This window comes from Lycorma delicatula, chromosome 10 (genome assembly GCF_047948215.1).
Source record: "Lycorma delicatula isolate Av1 chromosome 10, ASM4794821v1, whole genome shotgun sequence".
In the NCBI taxonomy this organism is placed as follows: domain Eukaryota; kingdom Metazoa; phylum Arthropoda; class Insecta; order Hemiptera; family Fulgoridae; genus Lycorma; species Lycorma delicatula.
The window spans coordinates 68,482,932-68,500,712 of NC_134464.1; the positions used below are offsets into that span (position 1 = coordinate 68,482,932).

The following is a 17,781-nucleotide window of genomic DNA, read 5'->3' on the forward strand; positions in this document are numbered from 1 at the left end:
ACCTAATTAATTTAATAAGTACAGTATTGTTTTTTCATCATTATTGCAATAGTCTGGAGAATTCTTTGATATTGCTGAAAGTGGATTCAAGGAATATAAAAAAATTAATTCTACAAAATGAGGAGCTCGTTTCCCAAACATCCCTCCCTTGTCCTTTGAGTGAAATTTGTGATAAACCACAAAAAAAATTTGTGGAGATAAAATTTTACAACTATCTATATTCAGTTAGCTTGTAGATTGAAGAATAAACAAACGTAGCATTTGTGTTTGTTACATCATGTTTCTGTTGTGATGTCCCTTGTAACAGTACTGATTCACAATGCGACCATATCTATATACAACACTACAATCATTACTCGTATATCGTCACCGTATAATAAATTTGTAATAAGGCAGTTAATATAATCAAAAGTTTATATAATGTAATGTCTATCAGTTCTATTAAAACCATTGATCTTTTCATATGATCACTCTTTCATTCTTGTGTTCAATTTTTGTGTTTCTGTTATTTATTTACTCTAATGTTATTTAAAGTTAATATAATGCAATCGTTTAAGTTTACTGGAATTTGAATGTAGTGTATTTCTAGATTTGTGTCTGTACAACTTGAGTTATACCGTTATTTTGACACCATGTCTGATACTGATTCAATTGATAATAATGCGCGATTACTGATATCCCCTCCAAAAAAATGGTTGCAAAAAACCCCTTAAGTTGTGCTGAAAAATACATCATTTTAAATGCTTACAAAAGCAAATTACAGAGTAATCCAATTATGCATTGATTTCAGATGTTATTAATAAACTGCTAACATAAGGAAAGTAAAGGATAAGTGAAAGTTGTGCTGCTTCTGCGTACAATGTGATTTACAAGTATGAATCTACTAATGAAATACAGTTTCCTAAAACACAAAATCCCTTAGATCAATTGAAGAAAAAGTTGCCATTTCAATAAAAACAAGATTTGTAAAAAAGTACATGAATTTTATTTATTGAGAAATGGACTGTTACCTCCTCTGGAAGATAATTCAATTATTGTCTTAGACAATGCTCCTTATCATTCATGTAAAAAGGAAAGAATTCCAGCCATGTCTTTGAAAAAGAATGAAGGTTTCACATTTTAAAAGTAATCTTAATGTATATAAGATTGATGAGCTAACAAGATCCAGTGGCAAAACTGTTTCTTACTATTGAACCAACTATTGGGAATTGGACAATATAATAGAAAACAAAATTCAGCCTGAAAGCCCATCAGGGCTATGGGAGGGGTGGTGTGGCGACTGGAAGTGTCACAAGGCAGGTGTCTTCCCCTATGGGGTTGGGATGCTGTAGTATCTCAACACTGACAGCGCTATGGATTTCTTGCACTCAGATGACAAAACTGAATTGAATTTATTATTTGCTTATCATAGAAATTTAATCTAAGATATTAGTGAAATTTTGCTGTTTGTGGACAATTGACAGTTTCATAACTCTTAAAAAACTCAAATAAAATGTCTTCATTTAAATTTAAATCATAGTTAATAATTTAAAATAGCTGAATATTAACTACTGAATATTAACCTGACATAGTTTACTTTTACATTCATCAGGGATTTACATGAGATGCTTGTGAATTGGCCACCTGAACAGTCATATATGCAATTTGTTTACTTGAACTCTATAAGCTAACTGAATAAGGTATAAGCAGAAAAAAGTATCTGTCATGTTTATACATCTAATAGAAACATAAATTATCAAAAAAATAGGTAATGAAAGGAACTCATTAAAAGTAAATAAAATAATTTTGGGCAAAAGATATTTTGTAATTAAAACAAGAACAAGAGGTGCTTTGGAACGAAAATCTTCAGATAAGAGACAATCTGGTTCAAAAGACAGTAGAAGAAAGTTGTCAAAAAATTATACAATTTAATACTGAAAAAAAGAGTAACAATTCTTTGTTACAAAAAAAATTTATATTACAAAAAAAAAACACGATAAAGCATTAGGCCTATATGAGTCTTTTAATATGACAGAATTGGAGGTTTATCAATTAAAGTAAATTAAGTTGTTGTTATTACAATTTTATAAAGTACAAGAAGAAAATAATAAATTTACCTAATTATTTAAAAGTATACATTTAGCATCTTCCATCATACCACCTTGCAATTCATCTTCCGAATCTTTGCAGTCAATATGTTTACCAGAAATGACATTTTTATAAAATAATAAGTCTGGGTTCACCTTCCAGTCTCGTTCCCAAAATGTAGAAGTAACAGGTGTACTTCACATCCTCAACATTTGTTTTTACAGGAATTGCCTTTACTATATTTAATTTGAACCATAACAGCTTTTGTTTTGGTTTAAGAATTTTTTTGAAAGTACCCATAACTATTTGGTATCACGGTTCTCCTTTAACTAGTACTTTAGATGTAAATCAATTTGTGGGAGTCTACTTAAAATGAAACTGGGCAAGCTTTTTTCATTACTTTTTCTCAAGCTTCTTTCCAGTCATACACAGTACTGCCATCAGTCAGTTTGAAAACAGTTCCATGGTTCTTGAATAGTTCATACTACTCTAGATGTTGAAGTTATGACCCAATCTGACCGAAAACCCAATCTGAAGGTACTCGACTGTAGTTTATAAACACATGCAATTGTGCATAGTTTATAAACTAACACATTAGCATGAATAGCACGGCAGAATTCTTATTCTGCCGGCCACACCATCAGTAAACAGGCATATTGTAGTACATCCTTCAAAATTAGTCATCTGTAATTTGTGAAAAATGGCAGAAGCTATCTGAACAATCCCTTTGCGGCATCTGCTTCTGTCCACGTATAAATATTAACCTTATCTTTTGGTTGTTTATCTTTCGAAACGCCTTCATATATTGTTAAATTATATATATAAAACTGATGGTGGTAATAAACTGCTTGGTCTGGGATCTTTGGAAGTACATTATTTTTCTGATAATCAAACGATAGTGTTATTTCCCCTCCGTTTCAAAGGAGAGAATAAAAAATATCACTTCTTTTTTTTTATGAGGTTCAAATTCTGTTTGAATAAGCTGTCTCCAGCCTTCTCTTTTGTTCTTACTGACAACATTTGGAATATTTATCTACTGAAGAGCCATAACTTAAATTATAATCAGTGGCAAAAACATCATAAAAGTAAGTATAGGGAATTGAAAGTCCTTCAGCATTATTGTATATATTTTATGTAGCTTTGAAAAATTCAGGTATCTGGACAGATACTGTCATGTTTTACATGACATTCTGCGGTAATTTTTTTCTAAGGCAACTATTTTTTTGATAAAGGACTTTAATGCAGCCCTTTCATTTTCATAAAAATGGGATCTGTGACCATCATCTCTAGCTTCTGTAGGAAGACTTCCAATTAAAAAATGTCTTCTGCAGACATACTGTTTTCTTTTCTCTGTAACACCTAGTATTTTAGAAAAAGCTTTCTTGCGTACTTGAGTTTGTTTTGTCCATCTGTTGTGCGTGGAATAAAGAATTTGTTTGCGTTACTTGCTTCCGTTCTCCTCTTGCTCTTTTTCTGTTAGGAGATTCACTGGTCTTACAATTAAGAATGAAATTGTCTCGAGTTCCCTTATCTTTTTCTTTATAAAATTTATAAAAGTTCTGATTAGATTAACAAATATCCTGCATAGTTAATGCGCTATAATTAAACTTACTTGTAGCATGTGAACAGTGGGGATGTTTTGGTAAATTTTTAAGAGTATAATGATGCTTTTTCACCACAGTTTTTTTCCAGTGTTCAAAATCTCTGGCGCATTTACTACTTTTCCCTTTAGTTACAAGGTTAACACTAGATTTTTGCATGTCTTGCTTATTGGCCTGATTATGCTCCATACTAAAACAATGTATAATACTGTAACAGTCTGTAGTTCCATACAATAGTTTATGTTTTAGTGGGATTATGATCCACTTGATAAAAATCTATTGCTTAAAACAAACTAGTAAAGTCTTATACTGTTCATAAGAAACACAAACATGTAAATAACACATTGAACAACAAAAAAATCACCAAAATATTGTTCAATATATGCCAACATAGCTAGATAACGAGAGAAGGAACAAGCTACAACCAAACTCATAACCACTGTCTCGAAAACACATATGTTGAAACCTACTTGTCAGCTGCTAGGTATATTAACAGTGTTACCACATTAAATATTTCCCTTATATATATATATATAATGTTATATTCTATTTTACAATATTTTTTGTTATAATTTGTTATTGTATGATGTGGTGCTGCTATACATTGGACAAGAGACACCATTGAAAATAAAGCCATATCAATATTTAATATACGTATTGGACAAGAGACTTTTTGTTACAAAAAAAGGAAGCAAATTTTACAGCCATATTGAATGGACAAGAGTTATTTTGTCCATATTTAAACTAACTTTTTAATAATTTTAAGGACTTTTTGAAACAAAAACCATATCTTCTCCTAAAGAGGAGAAAATCCTGAATAAAGTCATCAAAAATATTAATTTCAACAATTTTTTCAAGAGACATCAAGGAAATGAGCTTCTCAAATAGAAAATTTAAAAAGAATTTTCAAGATTTATTTTTCAAAGGAATACCATAAATTTCAGCTTTATCACCTGTTTCTAATCATTATTATGTTTTTTTTCTATTATTGCATTATTTGTTAACTTATCATGATACCAAAAAGTATAATTGTTGGTTTGATAGATTAGGAAATCGCCGAAATATGTGATTGTACAATATGTTCTATCTACATTGTATTTAATTAATATGTTCTTTTGGAAAATGTTGTATGCTTGTATGATTTAAATTACTTACATGTGCTGATATCTTGGAAATTGTTGGTATCTCAAAAATCAGAATGTTGTAATTAATGTTTTTTATACATTTGTCCTATTTCTATTATGTAATTTTCAATGTTTGATTTTGTTGTTACTGTATGTGTTTGTATTTGTGGGTAAATGACAATACAATATTTAGCACAATTATGCATTTTGATTTATATACTCCTGGATTACTGTGATTTATTAATAATTCTGTGATCTAGTGTGCTTTGGTAGCTGTTTACAAAAACTGTTTTGTTTTAAAAACAGGTGAGAACATTTTTATTTCATGAAAATGTTCGCAGTTTACTATACCTGTTGGTTAATGAATATTACTTTAATGTATTTTCTGTTGCTGGATGAGTTTTTGATTTAATTTGGAATTTTATTTGACATGTTTTCTGTAAATATGGGTGGGTTGTCAGTAACAGGTACCAGTTGTTTTATTATGTTGTGTGCAATGGAGCTAAGTTAGGTGGTTAAAGGCATTGTGGATAAGTGTGTCAACTGTATTTAAAACTTTAAAAAGTTTTTAATTGTATTTAAAAGTTTGTGTATCTGTGTATTGAAAAATTTGTTGTTATTTTGGATATGTTGAATTCAGGAAAGATGGATGATTTGTATGTTCATACTCTGCAGTGAAATGTAGTAATGTATTACTTTACTACATATTTAAGAGGTTTCCTAAACTTTTTAAGATATACATTTATAATAACAGCATTACCCATAATGCCACTGAAGAAGGTGCAGCTAATATGCTCTGAAAGGTCCAGTGAAAGGCAAATTTCTATATTTTGAAGATAAGTTATTCAATAGTTTTATTGCTGTATATGCAATGCTTCTAAATCAGAAAGGAAAAATTTAAGGGTCTTATTTGTTATATTCATAGTCAGTCACCTCTTCTGCAGCGACTCAAATTTTCGCTTGAAGATTGAAGACAATATATATGAATATTACGCAGAATTAACATATGAATCTTTAAAAATGAAAAAAAATTGTTACTTGTAATTTATTTGAAAATATTAAGAAAAATTCATGTATGAAAATTATTAAGAAAATAAACAAAAATCTTAATTTAGTGCTTACCAGAAAATCAATTTAGTTTTAGGAGATTATAACAATTTATTATTACCAAATATACCACTATTATACCAGATTTATATTACCAGATATTATTACCAAATTATACCAATTTTTCTTGTGGCCAAATAATTGTAATGTTCAGAATTTACAAAAACAAATTTTGTTTCTTGTATTTCAGTCACCACAAAACATTTACAAAATGGATTTCTTAAAATACAAAATTTAATTACAATACTATTAAAACATAAACAATACAAGATAATGATAAAAACTCACACACCCCTTTTCCATGAATTCTCAACACAGTACAAAATAAGTTAGAGATTAACCTAGAATGTAGTATAGTCTTAAAAAGTGTTTCAAACTATATAATATTCTGTATAAGATAATAAAAGCAACATTTCAGATTTGACTGTAAAGTTTCAGTATTTTTTATCACTCTAGGACATTCATTCTTAAAGTGGGCAATAACACCCCCTTGTGGGCACTGGAGGCCTTCTGGGAGGGGGGTAGAAGGCCCACAGAAAATTGGGGGTGTTTAGGCAGTCTAGAAAGGCAATGGTTGATTAAAAAAAAAGGAAAAAATTATGTTTTCCTGAAATTTTAAACTAAAATTAAATACCTACACACTAGTACCGAAAATTAAAGGGACACCTATATTTTATGATAAAAATGATTATATTCAAGTTCTTTAACTTTGAAACCAAGAGGCCTAGAGAGACAAATAAAAAAAATTAAAGCTTAATTCTTTTTGAAAGTACACTTCAGATTTCAAAAAATCATAAAATTAAAAAAAGTCAGTGAGAAATTGCTCTCATTTATAAAGTAAGTTTCAACTCAGAAATAGGATATACCATGTTTAAAAACAATAACTGCAATTGTTGTTTTTAAGAGCGCATCATAAAAACAGCAACTGCAATTGTTTTTAACAGATGGTAAGTTTAAAAATTTTGGGGGGCTAGAAAATGTTTGATTCTCAATGTGGGTAGTGGGCGGAAAAGTTTCAGAATCAATGGTCTAGGAGAGAATATCTTTAAAAATATTATGCAGTGGAATGTAAAGAAAATTACTGACTATTATTCCTGTTTGGGTAATATGCTATGCCACCTATAATAATGGAGTATATAGCAAAACCAGAGAAAACTTTTGTAAATAGAGCCCAGTGTAACTTTGCCCTAGTGTCTTATACAGCTTCTTAGTAAGGAGTTGATTGAAATGTAATGCACAATTAAACGTAGCTGACATGAAACAAATATGGCAAATACGTAGATATTATTTGCTACAAAAAGTTACACTTACTTTTTCACATAGTTACCTCATTTCTTCTAACTGTAAACCAGTTTCTTATTCCATCAATGAAGAATGCTGGTGGTCCTTCCTTGATCTATGACCTCCATAAGTTCCTTAAATTCATCATTTGTGGTGAAATGAATATCCTTAAAATCCTTCTTTAATTATGGAAAGAAGTGAAAATCACAAGGCTTCAAATCTGATGGGTATTGAGAGTGTGGAATAAATTCAAATTTTATAAGAGCCTCAACGGCTGCATGTGGTGTGCGTGAGTGAGCATTATGCACTGCAGAATTATCGGCTCCCTGGATTGTCAAACCCTAAGATGTTTCAACGTGTCTATGTGTCATACATAATTTATAGTCAGCCCAGCTTTCAGTCATATACATAACTTTGGAATTGAGAGTACTGTCAAAAGAACCTTTTTTGCAGAAGATTGTGTCATGAATTTTTTTTATTATGGCAAACCAAAATGCTGGTATTCTATGCTCTGCTTTCTTCTTCTGGATTGCAATGAAGCACCCAAATTTTTTTCTCCACCACAATATTGAAAAGGAGGTCATTTCCCTTGAATAGCATTTCAAAAACTGTTCAAAACACTCCTTTTGTTCATTGTTCTTTTCTGTGAGTTTGCTAGGCACCTATCACAAATAAATTTTATGGTAACTCAGTTGTACAATATTGTGTCCTACTTCTGATATGCCTTACTTTACTGGGTGTGGGTTGTTGTATGATGCAATGGTCATTTTGAATTGATTCATCAACCTCCTTTTGTTGCTTCTATTCAGTTGCTGTACATATTTGCTTTACCAGCTTCTCTGATGTACAAAATTTTATTACCCACATACTTCAGTATTTCAATAAACAGTTTCATCACCATAAATGACTTTTAGACAATGATAAATGTTATAATGTTCCCTTTTGCCGCTGTTAAAAATTCAACATTGCATGTTCTTTAAGTGCATTGAAACAACAGGTGTATTTGATTTCATAACAATGGCGACTGACAAAATGAGAGCGGATGGGTCGATGAGTTTGGAATGTTAGGAGTTTGGGGATGAAACTGCATGATGGCAGCATGCTGCTATGTGCATCATTTTTTTCTTGCATTATTTTAGGGATTAGATGGGAATTAATAACGCATTATTTTTCCCTCACATGACGTGATTGTTTTTATTTGAAATGTATAATAAATTTTCTGTTTTTTAGCTTCTTTACATTGATTGTTATTTTCTATTGGATAATGCCCATTTTGCTTGCTCTGGCAGAAATGGCTTAAGATATCTTCATTTGTATTCGGTTTGAAAAAATATACATTATTTATGGACACACACTTATGACTAATAGATAACTTGGTAATACTGACCTGGTTAGAAATAGGGAGGTCTTAGGCTTAGTATTAATTAAAAAACATTCAACTAATTTATTAATATTAAAGTTACTGCATTCTTCCAATCATACTTGTCAAACTTATGATAAGAAGTTACACTAGACATACAAATAAAACACGAATTGATTCACATTTAGATATAGCATGATGTATAATTAGCAGAAAAAAGATAGTAATGTTGCAGTAAATTATGATTAATTGAAATAAATTATTTATACATGAAACAACTTCATTTTTATTAAATTTATAATAACAAATTTTTTATTCACTTACCAGAGTCTGGTGAATTTGGACATCCTACTGATAAAAGTGCACTGTGTCTTTTAAGAGCTTTGAATGAAGGACTTTTACGATCAGAAGATGTCAACGAAGATGTTACGCTAGGTAATCGAATATCTAAATGAAGCCCTTTTTCTGTAACAATCTAGAAAGTAACAAAAACTGTTGTTTTCTTGAATATTAGTATTGGTAGTAATGCTTTACTCTTATTCATTCTATTTTATTAACTATTACATTATTACCAACAGTTAATTGTCACCTAATAAATTATCATGTGGTTAATTTTCAAGTTATTGTAACTTTAAAACAAAACTTGCATATCATTTTGCATTTTCCAAGATAATCCAATGGTTTCAGAATATTATTTAATTACTAAAGAGTTTTTTAAAGTTGTTACAAACATGTCATTATTTACCACTGTACATTCATAATTTCTTACCATCTTTAATTGCAAGATATATGCTAATGAAGACATTATACATGTGTTGGTTTAAGTACATATATAACAATATATTGGCTCAAGGCTATACAAATACAATAGCCATGAAAGACTGAAAGCAAATGTATTGAGGAACACTCAAAAACCAACTTCAAAGTTAAATACAGTAAACTTCAAAGTTACTTACAGTAAATTTAACAAGGTTATCAGTTTTCAAGTATAATTAAAAAATAAACTATAAGTGAAAAACATTTTTACAATTAATATCATTTAAATTTCATGAAGGTTTAAGTTTTAGTTGCACACTAAAACCCTCATTAACATGAATTTAGATTTCATAATCATTTTTAGATTTTTTTGAAATGCATCCTAAGGTCTGGGCCCTCTAGTGGTACGTTATTAGCGCTACAACATTGTTATTATTTAGTATCACTACAATGATATTCACCAAAGGCTAGGATACTTTCCAGTGAAATTATATCATATTTCTTGGTGATATTTCATATTGTAGGCTAAAATGCCTTTTCAGAAATTTGATGGGATTATTGAGAAATAGGAATGTAGAAAATAAGTGAAGTTACCAAAATTACAAGAAAGAATGGAAGTGAATATATATATATATATAGGGATATTGAATACAAGACAAATTGATGTACAGAAAGGATTAACTCAATGACAATGAAACTTGCACTACTTTTCAACATACTCGTTGAGTATGTTAACAAGTACATATTAACGTACATAAATGCAACAACATAAAATTTTAATGTGCAGATGCAATATTTTATTGTGTAACATTACAAATTAGCAAACAAATTCACTTACTTTATTATTCATTGCATACAATTTAGTGGTTATATCTCTTGCTACTAATGTTGACATTACTGTAGCAAGATATGTTTCTTTAACAAAAAGGTATTCTAATGCTGTTCTCTGCCAGTATACATACCGACAACTTGTTGCAGCAACTATTGAAACCTGAAATTAAAAGAAAATTAAGGTAACTTATCTTAAAAAATAATAAAGTTTATACTACAATTGGCCTCATTTCATAGACATATGAAATCCAATCATATCCATGATTGGATAAAAAGTACCACAAAATTACATTTGGTTCATATGTTCTGATTATCTTCAAACTAACATAAGTAGTTTAAAAAAAAAAACAAATTAGTCAGTCAGTAAATTTTTATTAATACTATTGATTATACCATATTAACAGTAACTGATTATCTCTGAAAAATATCAGTTTTAGTTCTTGAGATAATGTTTTAATAATAGGTTTATTAAGGCCGTATTGATTATCAAAATTTGATATGCTATCTTAATTGGTATTGAAATTTATGATTATAAAATTTGATGTAGATTTATTAAAACAACTCTGATTCAACTCATTATTCATTTTAAAAATGTTACTTTTAAAGATAATCATTACCGGTGAAGATATTAATGGCATATCTACCACCTGATGACTGTTATGTAGTGGAAAAAAATGACCAAATAGGTCTTGAATTAACACTGCCTGTTTACACCTTTAATTGACTTGGTTAACATGTTATTGCTGATCTGCCATACTGGCACACATTAAAATAACATAACATTATAATATTAGCAAACATTTTTAGTGAGTTAAATAGATTAAGAAGTTGGACAGTGGTTAAATAAAAAGCAAGGATGAATTGCTTGCATAACTTCCCTGGATATGCCGGTCAAGTTATGTAATTCATTTTTGAAAAAATCTCTCTGGCTATACCATCAAATATTTCAAATCAATCACTTAAGCTATTTGGGGACTCATGCATCAGGGGACTTTTTTATGATTAAAAATACTCACGAAAAATTAATTTTAAATAAATTAAAATCAAAATTAAAAAAAATTGTTTTGATTTTTTTTTTTTTAATTTGGAATTTTCTTAGCAGGGAAGGTATATAAAGTTGAGTGACTTAATTGATTAATAAAATTCATTTTGAGCACTACAAATTTTAAACTGAAAAAACAATTTTTTTTCATTTTCATGAATGAAAATGAGCCTTGAGTATGGCTCTCATACTCAAGGGGGAGCATTCAGATAAAATTCATTTTTTTTAAAATAATTAAATGGTAAATAAATTTAAAAAAATAACTTTTTAAAAATGTTTAAATAATATAAAGAAACAGCCATAATTATAAATAAATAAAGTTGTAATTTTCTAGGAAGAAGGTAAAACTGGCCTCCATGGTGTGACTGGTAGTGTGTCAGGCTTTCTTCTGGAGAAGCCAAAAAAAAAAAAAAAATGAAGAGGTGAAATTTTGGCTAAATTTTTACTTCCTTGTACGAAATAAAGGAAGTATTATGATCATGAAAAATTTCGGTTTTCAGATTTCAACGAAAATATTCATTTTGATCATCTTTGAATCCATTTTTATTAGTTTCGGTGTGACATCTATATGTACCTACATATGTATGTACGTACGTATGTACCTTGCATAATTTAAAAACGATTAGATGTAGGATGTTGAAATTTTGGATTTAGGACTGTTGTAACATCTAGTTGTGTACCTCTCTTTTTAATTGTAATCAACTGAACCAAAAATGTCCAAAAAAGCCCAAAATCCAAAAAAAAATCTTGATTTTGAACTTTTTCTTAACTGCAGTAATAAGTGCTTGTTGAGAGCTTTTCAACAATATACCATAAGTGGTGCTTGTTTTCATTGGTTCCAAAGTTATAGTCATATAAAATTGTAATTAATGAGATATTTGGATCTAACAAGGGAAGGCACATCGGTTTGAATCAGACTTCATCTCCTTTTTTTTAACTTTTTTTTTATTTATTTAAAAAAATTGTTTATTTTAAATATATTGATTTAATAATTATTAACCCGTGATTGTAAAAAAAAGTTTTATAATAAGTAATAATTCAATGATAAAAAAAAATGATAAAAACTATTAGTGAAATAAAATTTTATGTACTTTTATAAATGTGTGCATGTAATTTAATAGGAATTATTACATATGTGCGTATGAAAATAGATTTGGTGAAACATCTGATTATTTAATGTTAATTGAAATTATAATTTAGAATCGTATTATTTCTGGATTTTCCACTTTAATTTCTGTCTTATTTAACTATTCTGGAATTTCTGTTTAATTTTATCTACATTAAAGTTAACTACAGAGTCACTGAAAACAAGAACAACTTATACACTGAGGCGTACGTGCCCGATCTTTAATAAATTGCAAAAAATTTTTATCTTTTAGTTCATTACTCCTCTGATAGTGTCGAACAATATTCTCCATAAGTTGGAGTTGGTCATCATTTCGTTTGTTTTTTGTTGCCAATCATTTAATTGCTCTTTGATTTGATATAATTCTGATCTTAATTTGTGTACATGTTCTCTAGTTTTCAAATTCTCTGTCTCTTTACATTCATCATCCTCTCTTAATCTTATTATTCTTCATAAAGATAGAGATACTGCAATAAATTCTTATAAATCCAGAAACATTCAGAATTAATGGATGTTAACATAAAATAAAGCTAATTTGGTTAAATTTAACTGAATTTAAAAATAAAAGAATTTTAGGTACCTATTTACAATTTCTACACCTGTAAATAGAATAATTATGAAAATATAAACCAATATGTGAACTATGAAAGTCGACAACTTAATATATACGTAAATTATAAATTGTTATAATAATTATTGAATTCTAAGAGTTCAGGTTTCACTCCTAAGAGTTATGTATAATTTTTTAATTTTAATTTTGAACTACATAAATCAAAACAAACTAATAAACATGAAACACTTACCTTAAATTTATCATCCATATTAGCTCTACTTTCAAATTCCGGCGAATCAAGAAATTCACATGGAAGAATCGGATGTAGGAACTGTTGATCTGAAAGAACATTCACTTTACCAGTAAGAAGTAATCCTAAACGATCAGTTCTCGTAAGGTTCTGCATAGCATACGCTTCACCAGCATGTAATGACATAATTTGAGCAAAATCTGTACCCACCAATTTCTTAAACTGCATTCTTGAAACCTTAAAAGTTAGACAAAAAAGACATTTTATTCACTCACATCTTTGGGTGTTATAACATTTAAATTATATCCTAATTATAAAGGAATCAAACAATATATTTAAATATCCCAGCAATAAATGTTGCCTTATTCCAGTTATGTGTGATACATAATCTTTCACTAGGGTTCAAAACCAGAATCTTCTGGATGTAAAGCAGAGGCTGCTGTAATCATGACTAAAGGATCTAGTCAGATTATTTACTGCTAAAACTATTCTTTTCCTCTCAGTAATTTAGTTCCCAATGATGGAAAAAATTTCTTTAGTACCCTATACTAGAACATATCCTTAACAAAATTCTTTTTTACGTTTCAGAATTCTGTTTAAATTAAGTTATTTTTAATAATTGTATCACTATAGATTTTTTTTATCCGATAATGAATATGTAGGCGAACTGAAAATCAGGCTTATTGTAAGAATGCCGTCATTTTGCAACACGCCCAGCAATTATCTAGCAATTTCTTTTCAGGCTTATTGTAATGAGCCCATACAACTTTAAGCTAATTAGAAAATCTGCAATTATTTGCACATTAAAGAGAAACAGAGGTAAATAGAGGTCCAATATAAGCATTATTGCTTATAATTATAAATATAATCTAACCAAACCCTAACCTATACTCACTTTGCTTGCTAAACTTGACTAGCAAGAAAAGATTAGCAAGCAAAGTGAGAGTAGGTTAAGTTTGGTTAGATTATATTTGGTTTTATTATATTTATATACCCATTCATGTCATCCTCTGAAGCAATTCCTAATGTCCTGGAGGTTAAAAAAAAAAGATTATATTTTTTAACTTCTCTGCAAAAACCTGTAAGTACTCATTGTTTTGGAAGAAAAATGTGCAAACAATTGCAAATTTTCTATTTAGCTTAATGTTGTATAGGCTCGTTACAATATGCCTGAAAAATATCAGGCTGACTAGAAATTTGCTAGATAATTTTCTAATTTGCTGGGCGAATTGCAAAATGTCATAGGCTGTTTACAACAAGCCCAATTTTTCAGTTTGCCTATGACAAATACATCACATAAGGCTTGTCCATAGAAATTTGATTATAATAATTGTGGTAGGTAAAAAATGCTAAGTATGTCTGGGGTTTAAATCTAGAATCTTCTAGTTGAAAGATGATGTTACCACTCCAATATGGAGGTTGAAAACCATAAATCTTTCAACATATTATTTTCAAATTTACTTATAACAAAATTACAGTTATACATTTTCATAAAATTTATGCAAAATTTTAATTATTAGTAATTAATTCATAACTTATTGATAAATTGTAGATTAAATATATTACCTTAAAGGGCCTGAAAAGTGTATGATACACTTCTTCAAGTTCTGGATCAAATTTAACAGGTCTCATTTGATAAACGACAAACACAAGTTGAAATGCATTGAGGAATGTAAAACACAGATTCCATATAAAAACATCAGGAGCACAAACAATTGTCCAAGCCCAAACAGAAAATAACATAAATCCTATAAAAAAGAAAAGGTTACAGAATACTTTAATGATTAAATAGATGTAAAACACCAGAATATGAATGTAAAATAAATTATGTATTACTTAAATAATAAATAGGTTACAGAGAATTCTAGTTAGAATCATATTTCTGCAAAGAAAACTCAATGCTAAATGAAAAATCACAAAAAATTATATTTCCTAAAAGAAACAAGGAAAAGAGTTGGATTAAAAAGGATGAACTATTTTAAAGTAATGCATATCCTATTTACAGTTATTTGTACTCTGTATAAAGTTTTGTTGAAGAAAATTAAAACACAATATTACTTTTATCTTAATTTAACTTGAGTCAAATAAATTTAAATAAAAAATCAGGCTAAATTAAAACTGGGTACATTCAGTTGAATACTCAACAACTTAAGTAGCCCCAGAATAATTTTAAGTAAATATTACCATGAACAGGTTTATACTTGTTACTGATGCTACACAAAGAGCATATGAAGAACAGTGGTAATGAAGCTGGGTCTGTTTTTGAGATTCCTGGTATCAAAATCTTTAAGTTATCTTGGTGATTAATGTATTTGACATTTTAATCGTGTATTTAAATTATTTGTTAAACATAAACAATTTATTTTAAGTTCACAACAATACTTTTTATAGTAATTTCTGCTAAAAAGCTGATTAAACAGTAGCAATTCTATTTTTTTGCAATCCCATGTAAATAAAATAGAGAAAATCATTTGATATTGTAGTATTTTCCATTTTAGTATAGTTTTGTTGTACTAACTTAAATCAATCAAAGTTCAGACAAAGATTATCTGAAGTTTTCAGGAAAGGACATCATTATGTTGATTTCAAAACTGAATATACACTTGTCAAAGTAATATGAGGAAAAATGTTGATAAATACAACACTGGGAAGATACATATTCAAAATAAAGGACACATATAAAGTAATACTTACAAAAACAGAGATTATTTGCAAATCAGCTTGTAAAAAATCAACATATACTTATCTCATTAAGCAAATTTTATAAGTAGAATAACCACTAAATCACAACGGCATGCACTCAGCTTACAAAGAGTTTAATGATACACTTTTGCAGGAGGTAGGAGCTGGGGTTTTTACCTTTAAATCCAAAATGGGAGCTTCCAACTTGGCTTCACTTCAGAATAAATCATTTAAAAATTTTTGATTGGTTCAAACTGCTTATGTGTAGTTACAAAAACAATAGTGACAGCTGTTAATCTATAGGTCCCAAGTTCAAATCTTTGTATCATTTTTTTTTAAATTTATTTTTTTAACTTTCTCAAATTTTATAAAACCAAAATTTGTTTGTTGATTAATAATTGTTATTTTGAATAAAATAATAATCAGCAAATATGAAATTCATATCATTTTTCTAGATTCTTTTAAATCATATTATTATAAATATTATATAATAAACAAATATAATACTATATAAGGTACTATATAATTATAAAACTAAGCTGAAGGTAAAATTCAGAGGTGAGCCCTCAGAACTATTTGAGATAAACACAGGACTGCGCTAAGGAGATGCACTCTCACTGCTATTATTAAACTGTGCTCTAGAAATGGTAATGAAGGAATGGCTTAAAAAATGCTCCCCAGAAGTAAAAATAGGTGGAAAAATAAAAAAAAAACTGTCTTGGTTTCAGTGATGACTTGGGACTGCTACCAAATGACATCGACGAAGCTAAATAACAGATATTAGAATTTCAAAATAAAGGTGGCCTCAAAATATCATTTGAAAAGATAGAAATTATGCCTCAAAAACCAACACAATTAAAAAAAGTAAACATAAATGGTAATAAAATCAAAATAGTAATCCAATTTAAATACCTCAGAGAAATAATAAAAAACAACCTAAACGAAAAAACCTCAACCCAAATAAGAAGAAACAAACTAGCTAAAGTTCAAAAATTAACCTGGTACACTTACAATAAAAAATGCCTATCAATAAAATAAAAATAAGACACTATAACACAGTTATAGAACAAGAAGCCACTTATGCAGCAGAAACACTCTTCCAGCTAAATGAACAATCAAAGACAGACTCTAGAAGATCCAAAGAGAAATCTGAAGAACCTGCATCAATAAAAAGTACCTGAAAGATGGACAGTGGTGGATTGTGCCCAACAAAGTTGTGTACAAAGATTTAGAACCTATCACTGATGACCATGCATAAGAGAATACTAGGATTCTTTGGACATATCATGAGGATGCACGATTCAAGACTTCTGAAACAGCAATATAGTACAATCTCGACTTGAAAAACACCAAGACAGGATGCAGATGGATCAGAGAAATAAGATAGGATCTGAAAGAAATTGGCCTTACACCAGAGATAAAATAAAACTAAACAAGAAAATCAAAAACAAAAACACTTGTTTAACAGTCACAAGAAAAAACTCACAACATGAACATGTTTAACACTAAATAGGGCATAAAGATCGAAACATATGAAAAAGTACTAGGAGGACTGCAAGGCCCAAACAGTCCCATCAAAAAGACTTGGATAATGGATTGATTAAATTGATCCTTTGCGGTCATAAAAGGTGATAATAATAATATTAACTGTATAGTGAAGAACTTATCCATCCATATAATAAAATGGAAAAAAGAAGAAAAATAGCTTTACTTTGAGAAAATTACAGAAATATGGAAAAAAGCAAAAGAGAAATGATATTGGCATGTGCCTGGAAGGTTGCTTCAAAAAGGAAACATTAAGGTATATGTAAGAAAAACAAGTTAAAAAATGACAGGAACTCGGATCTGATACCTCTTGATTATGAGACTGAAATGGTTGCTACTTGGCTACTCCTACTGCGTTGATTTGTATGTATACAAATAAGTTACTTAAATCACTCAAAAATCATTAAATGCAGTTTACTTCTAAATGGAGCCAAGTTGGAAGCTGCCATTTTGGAT

At 29.1% G+C, this 17,781-nt stretch overlaps 2 protein-coding genes across 3 annotated transcripts in view; one reads left to right on the plus strand and one right to left on the minus strand.

Annotated features, from left to right (window-relative positions):
- The window catches only part of LOC142330843 (uncharacterized), a 57,319-nt gene extending 48,321 nt beyond the window's left edge, over window positions 1-8,998 (plus strand). Inside the window, exon 2 of the transcript XR_012757854.1 lies at window positions 8,868-8,998. The gene's annotated coding sequence lies outside the window, so the exon portion shown is untranslated. The remainder of the gene's footprint in view (window positions 1-8,867) is intronic.
- LOC142330842 (popeye domain-containing protein 3-like) overlaps window positions 1-17,781 on the minus strand; it is a 49,727-nt gene that overhangs the window by 15,396 nt on the left and 16,550 nt on the right. For both annotated transcript variants that reach the window (XM_075376302.1, XM_075376303.1), the window contains 4 exons: window positions 14,665-14,846; window positions 13,099-13,335; window positions 10,135-10,287; window positions 8,865-9,015 (listed from right to left, as the gene is read on the minus strand). In XM_075376302.1, coding sequence (XP_075232417.1) covers window positions 8,865-9,015; window positions 10,135-10,287; window positions 13,099-13,335; window positions 14,665-14,846 — 723 coding nt within the window. The remainder of the gene's footprint in view (window positions 1-8,864; window positions 9,016-10,134; window positions 10,288-13,098; window positions 13,336-14,664; window positions 14,847-17,781) is intronic.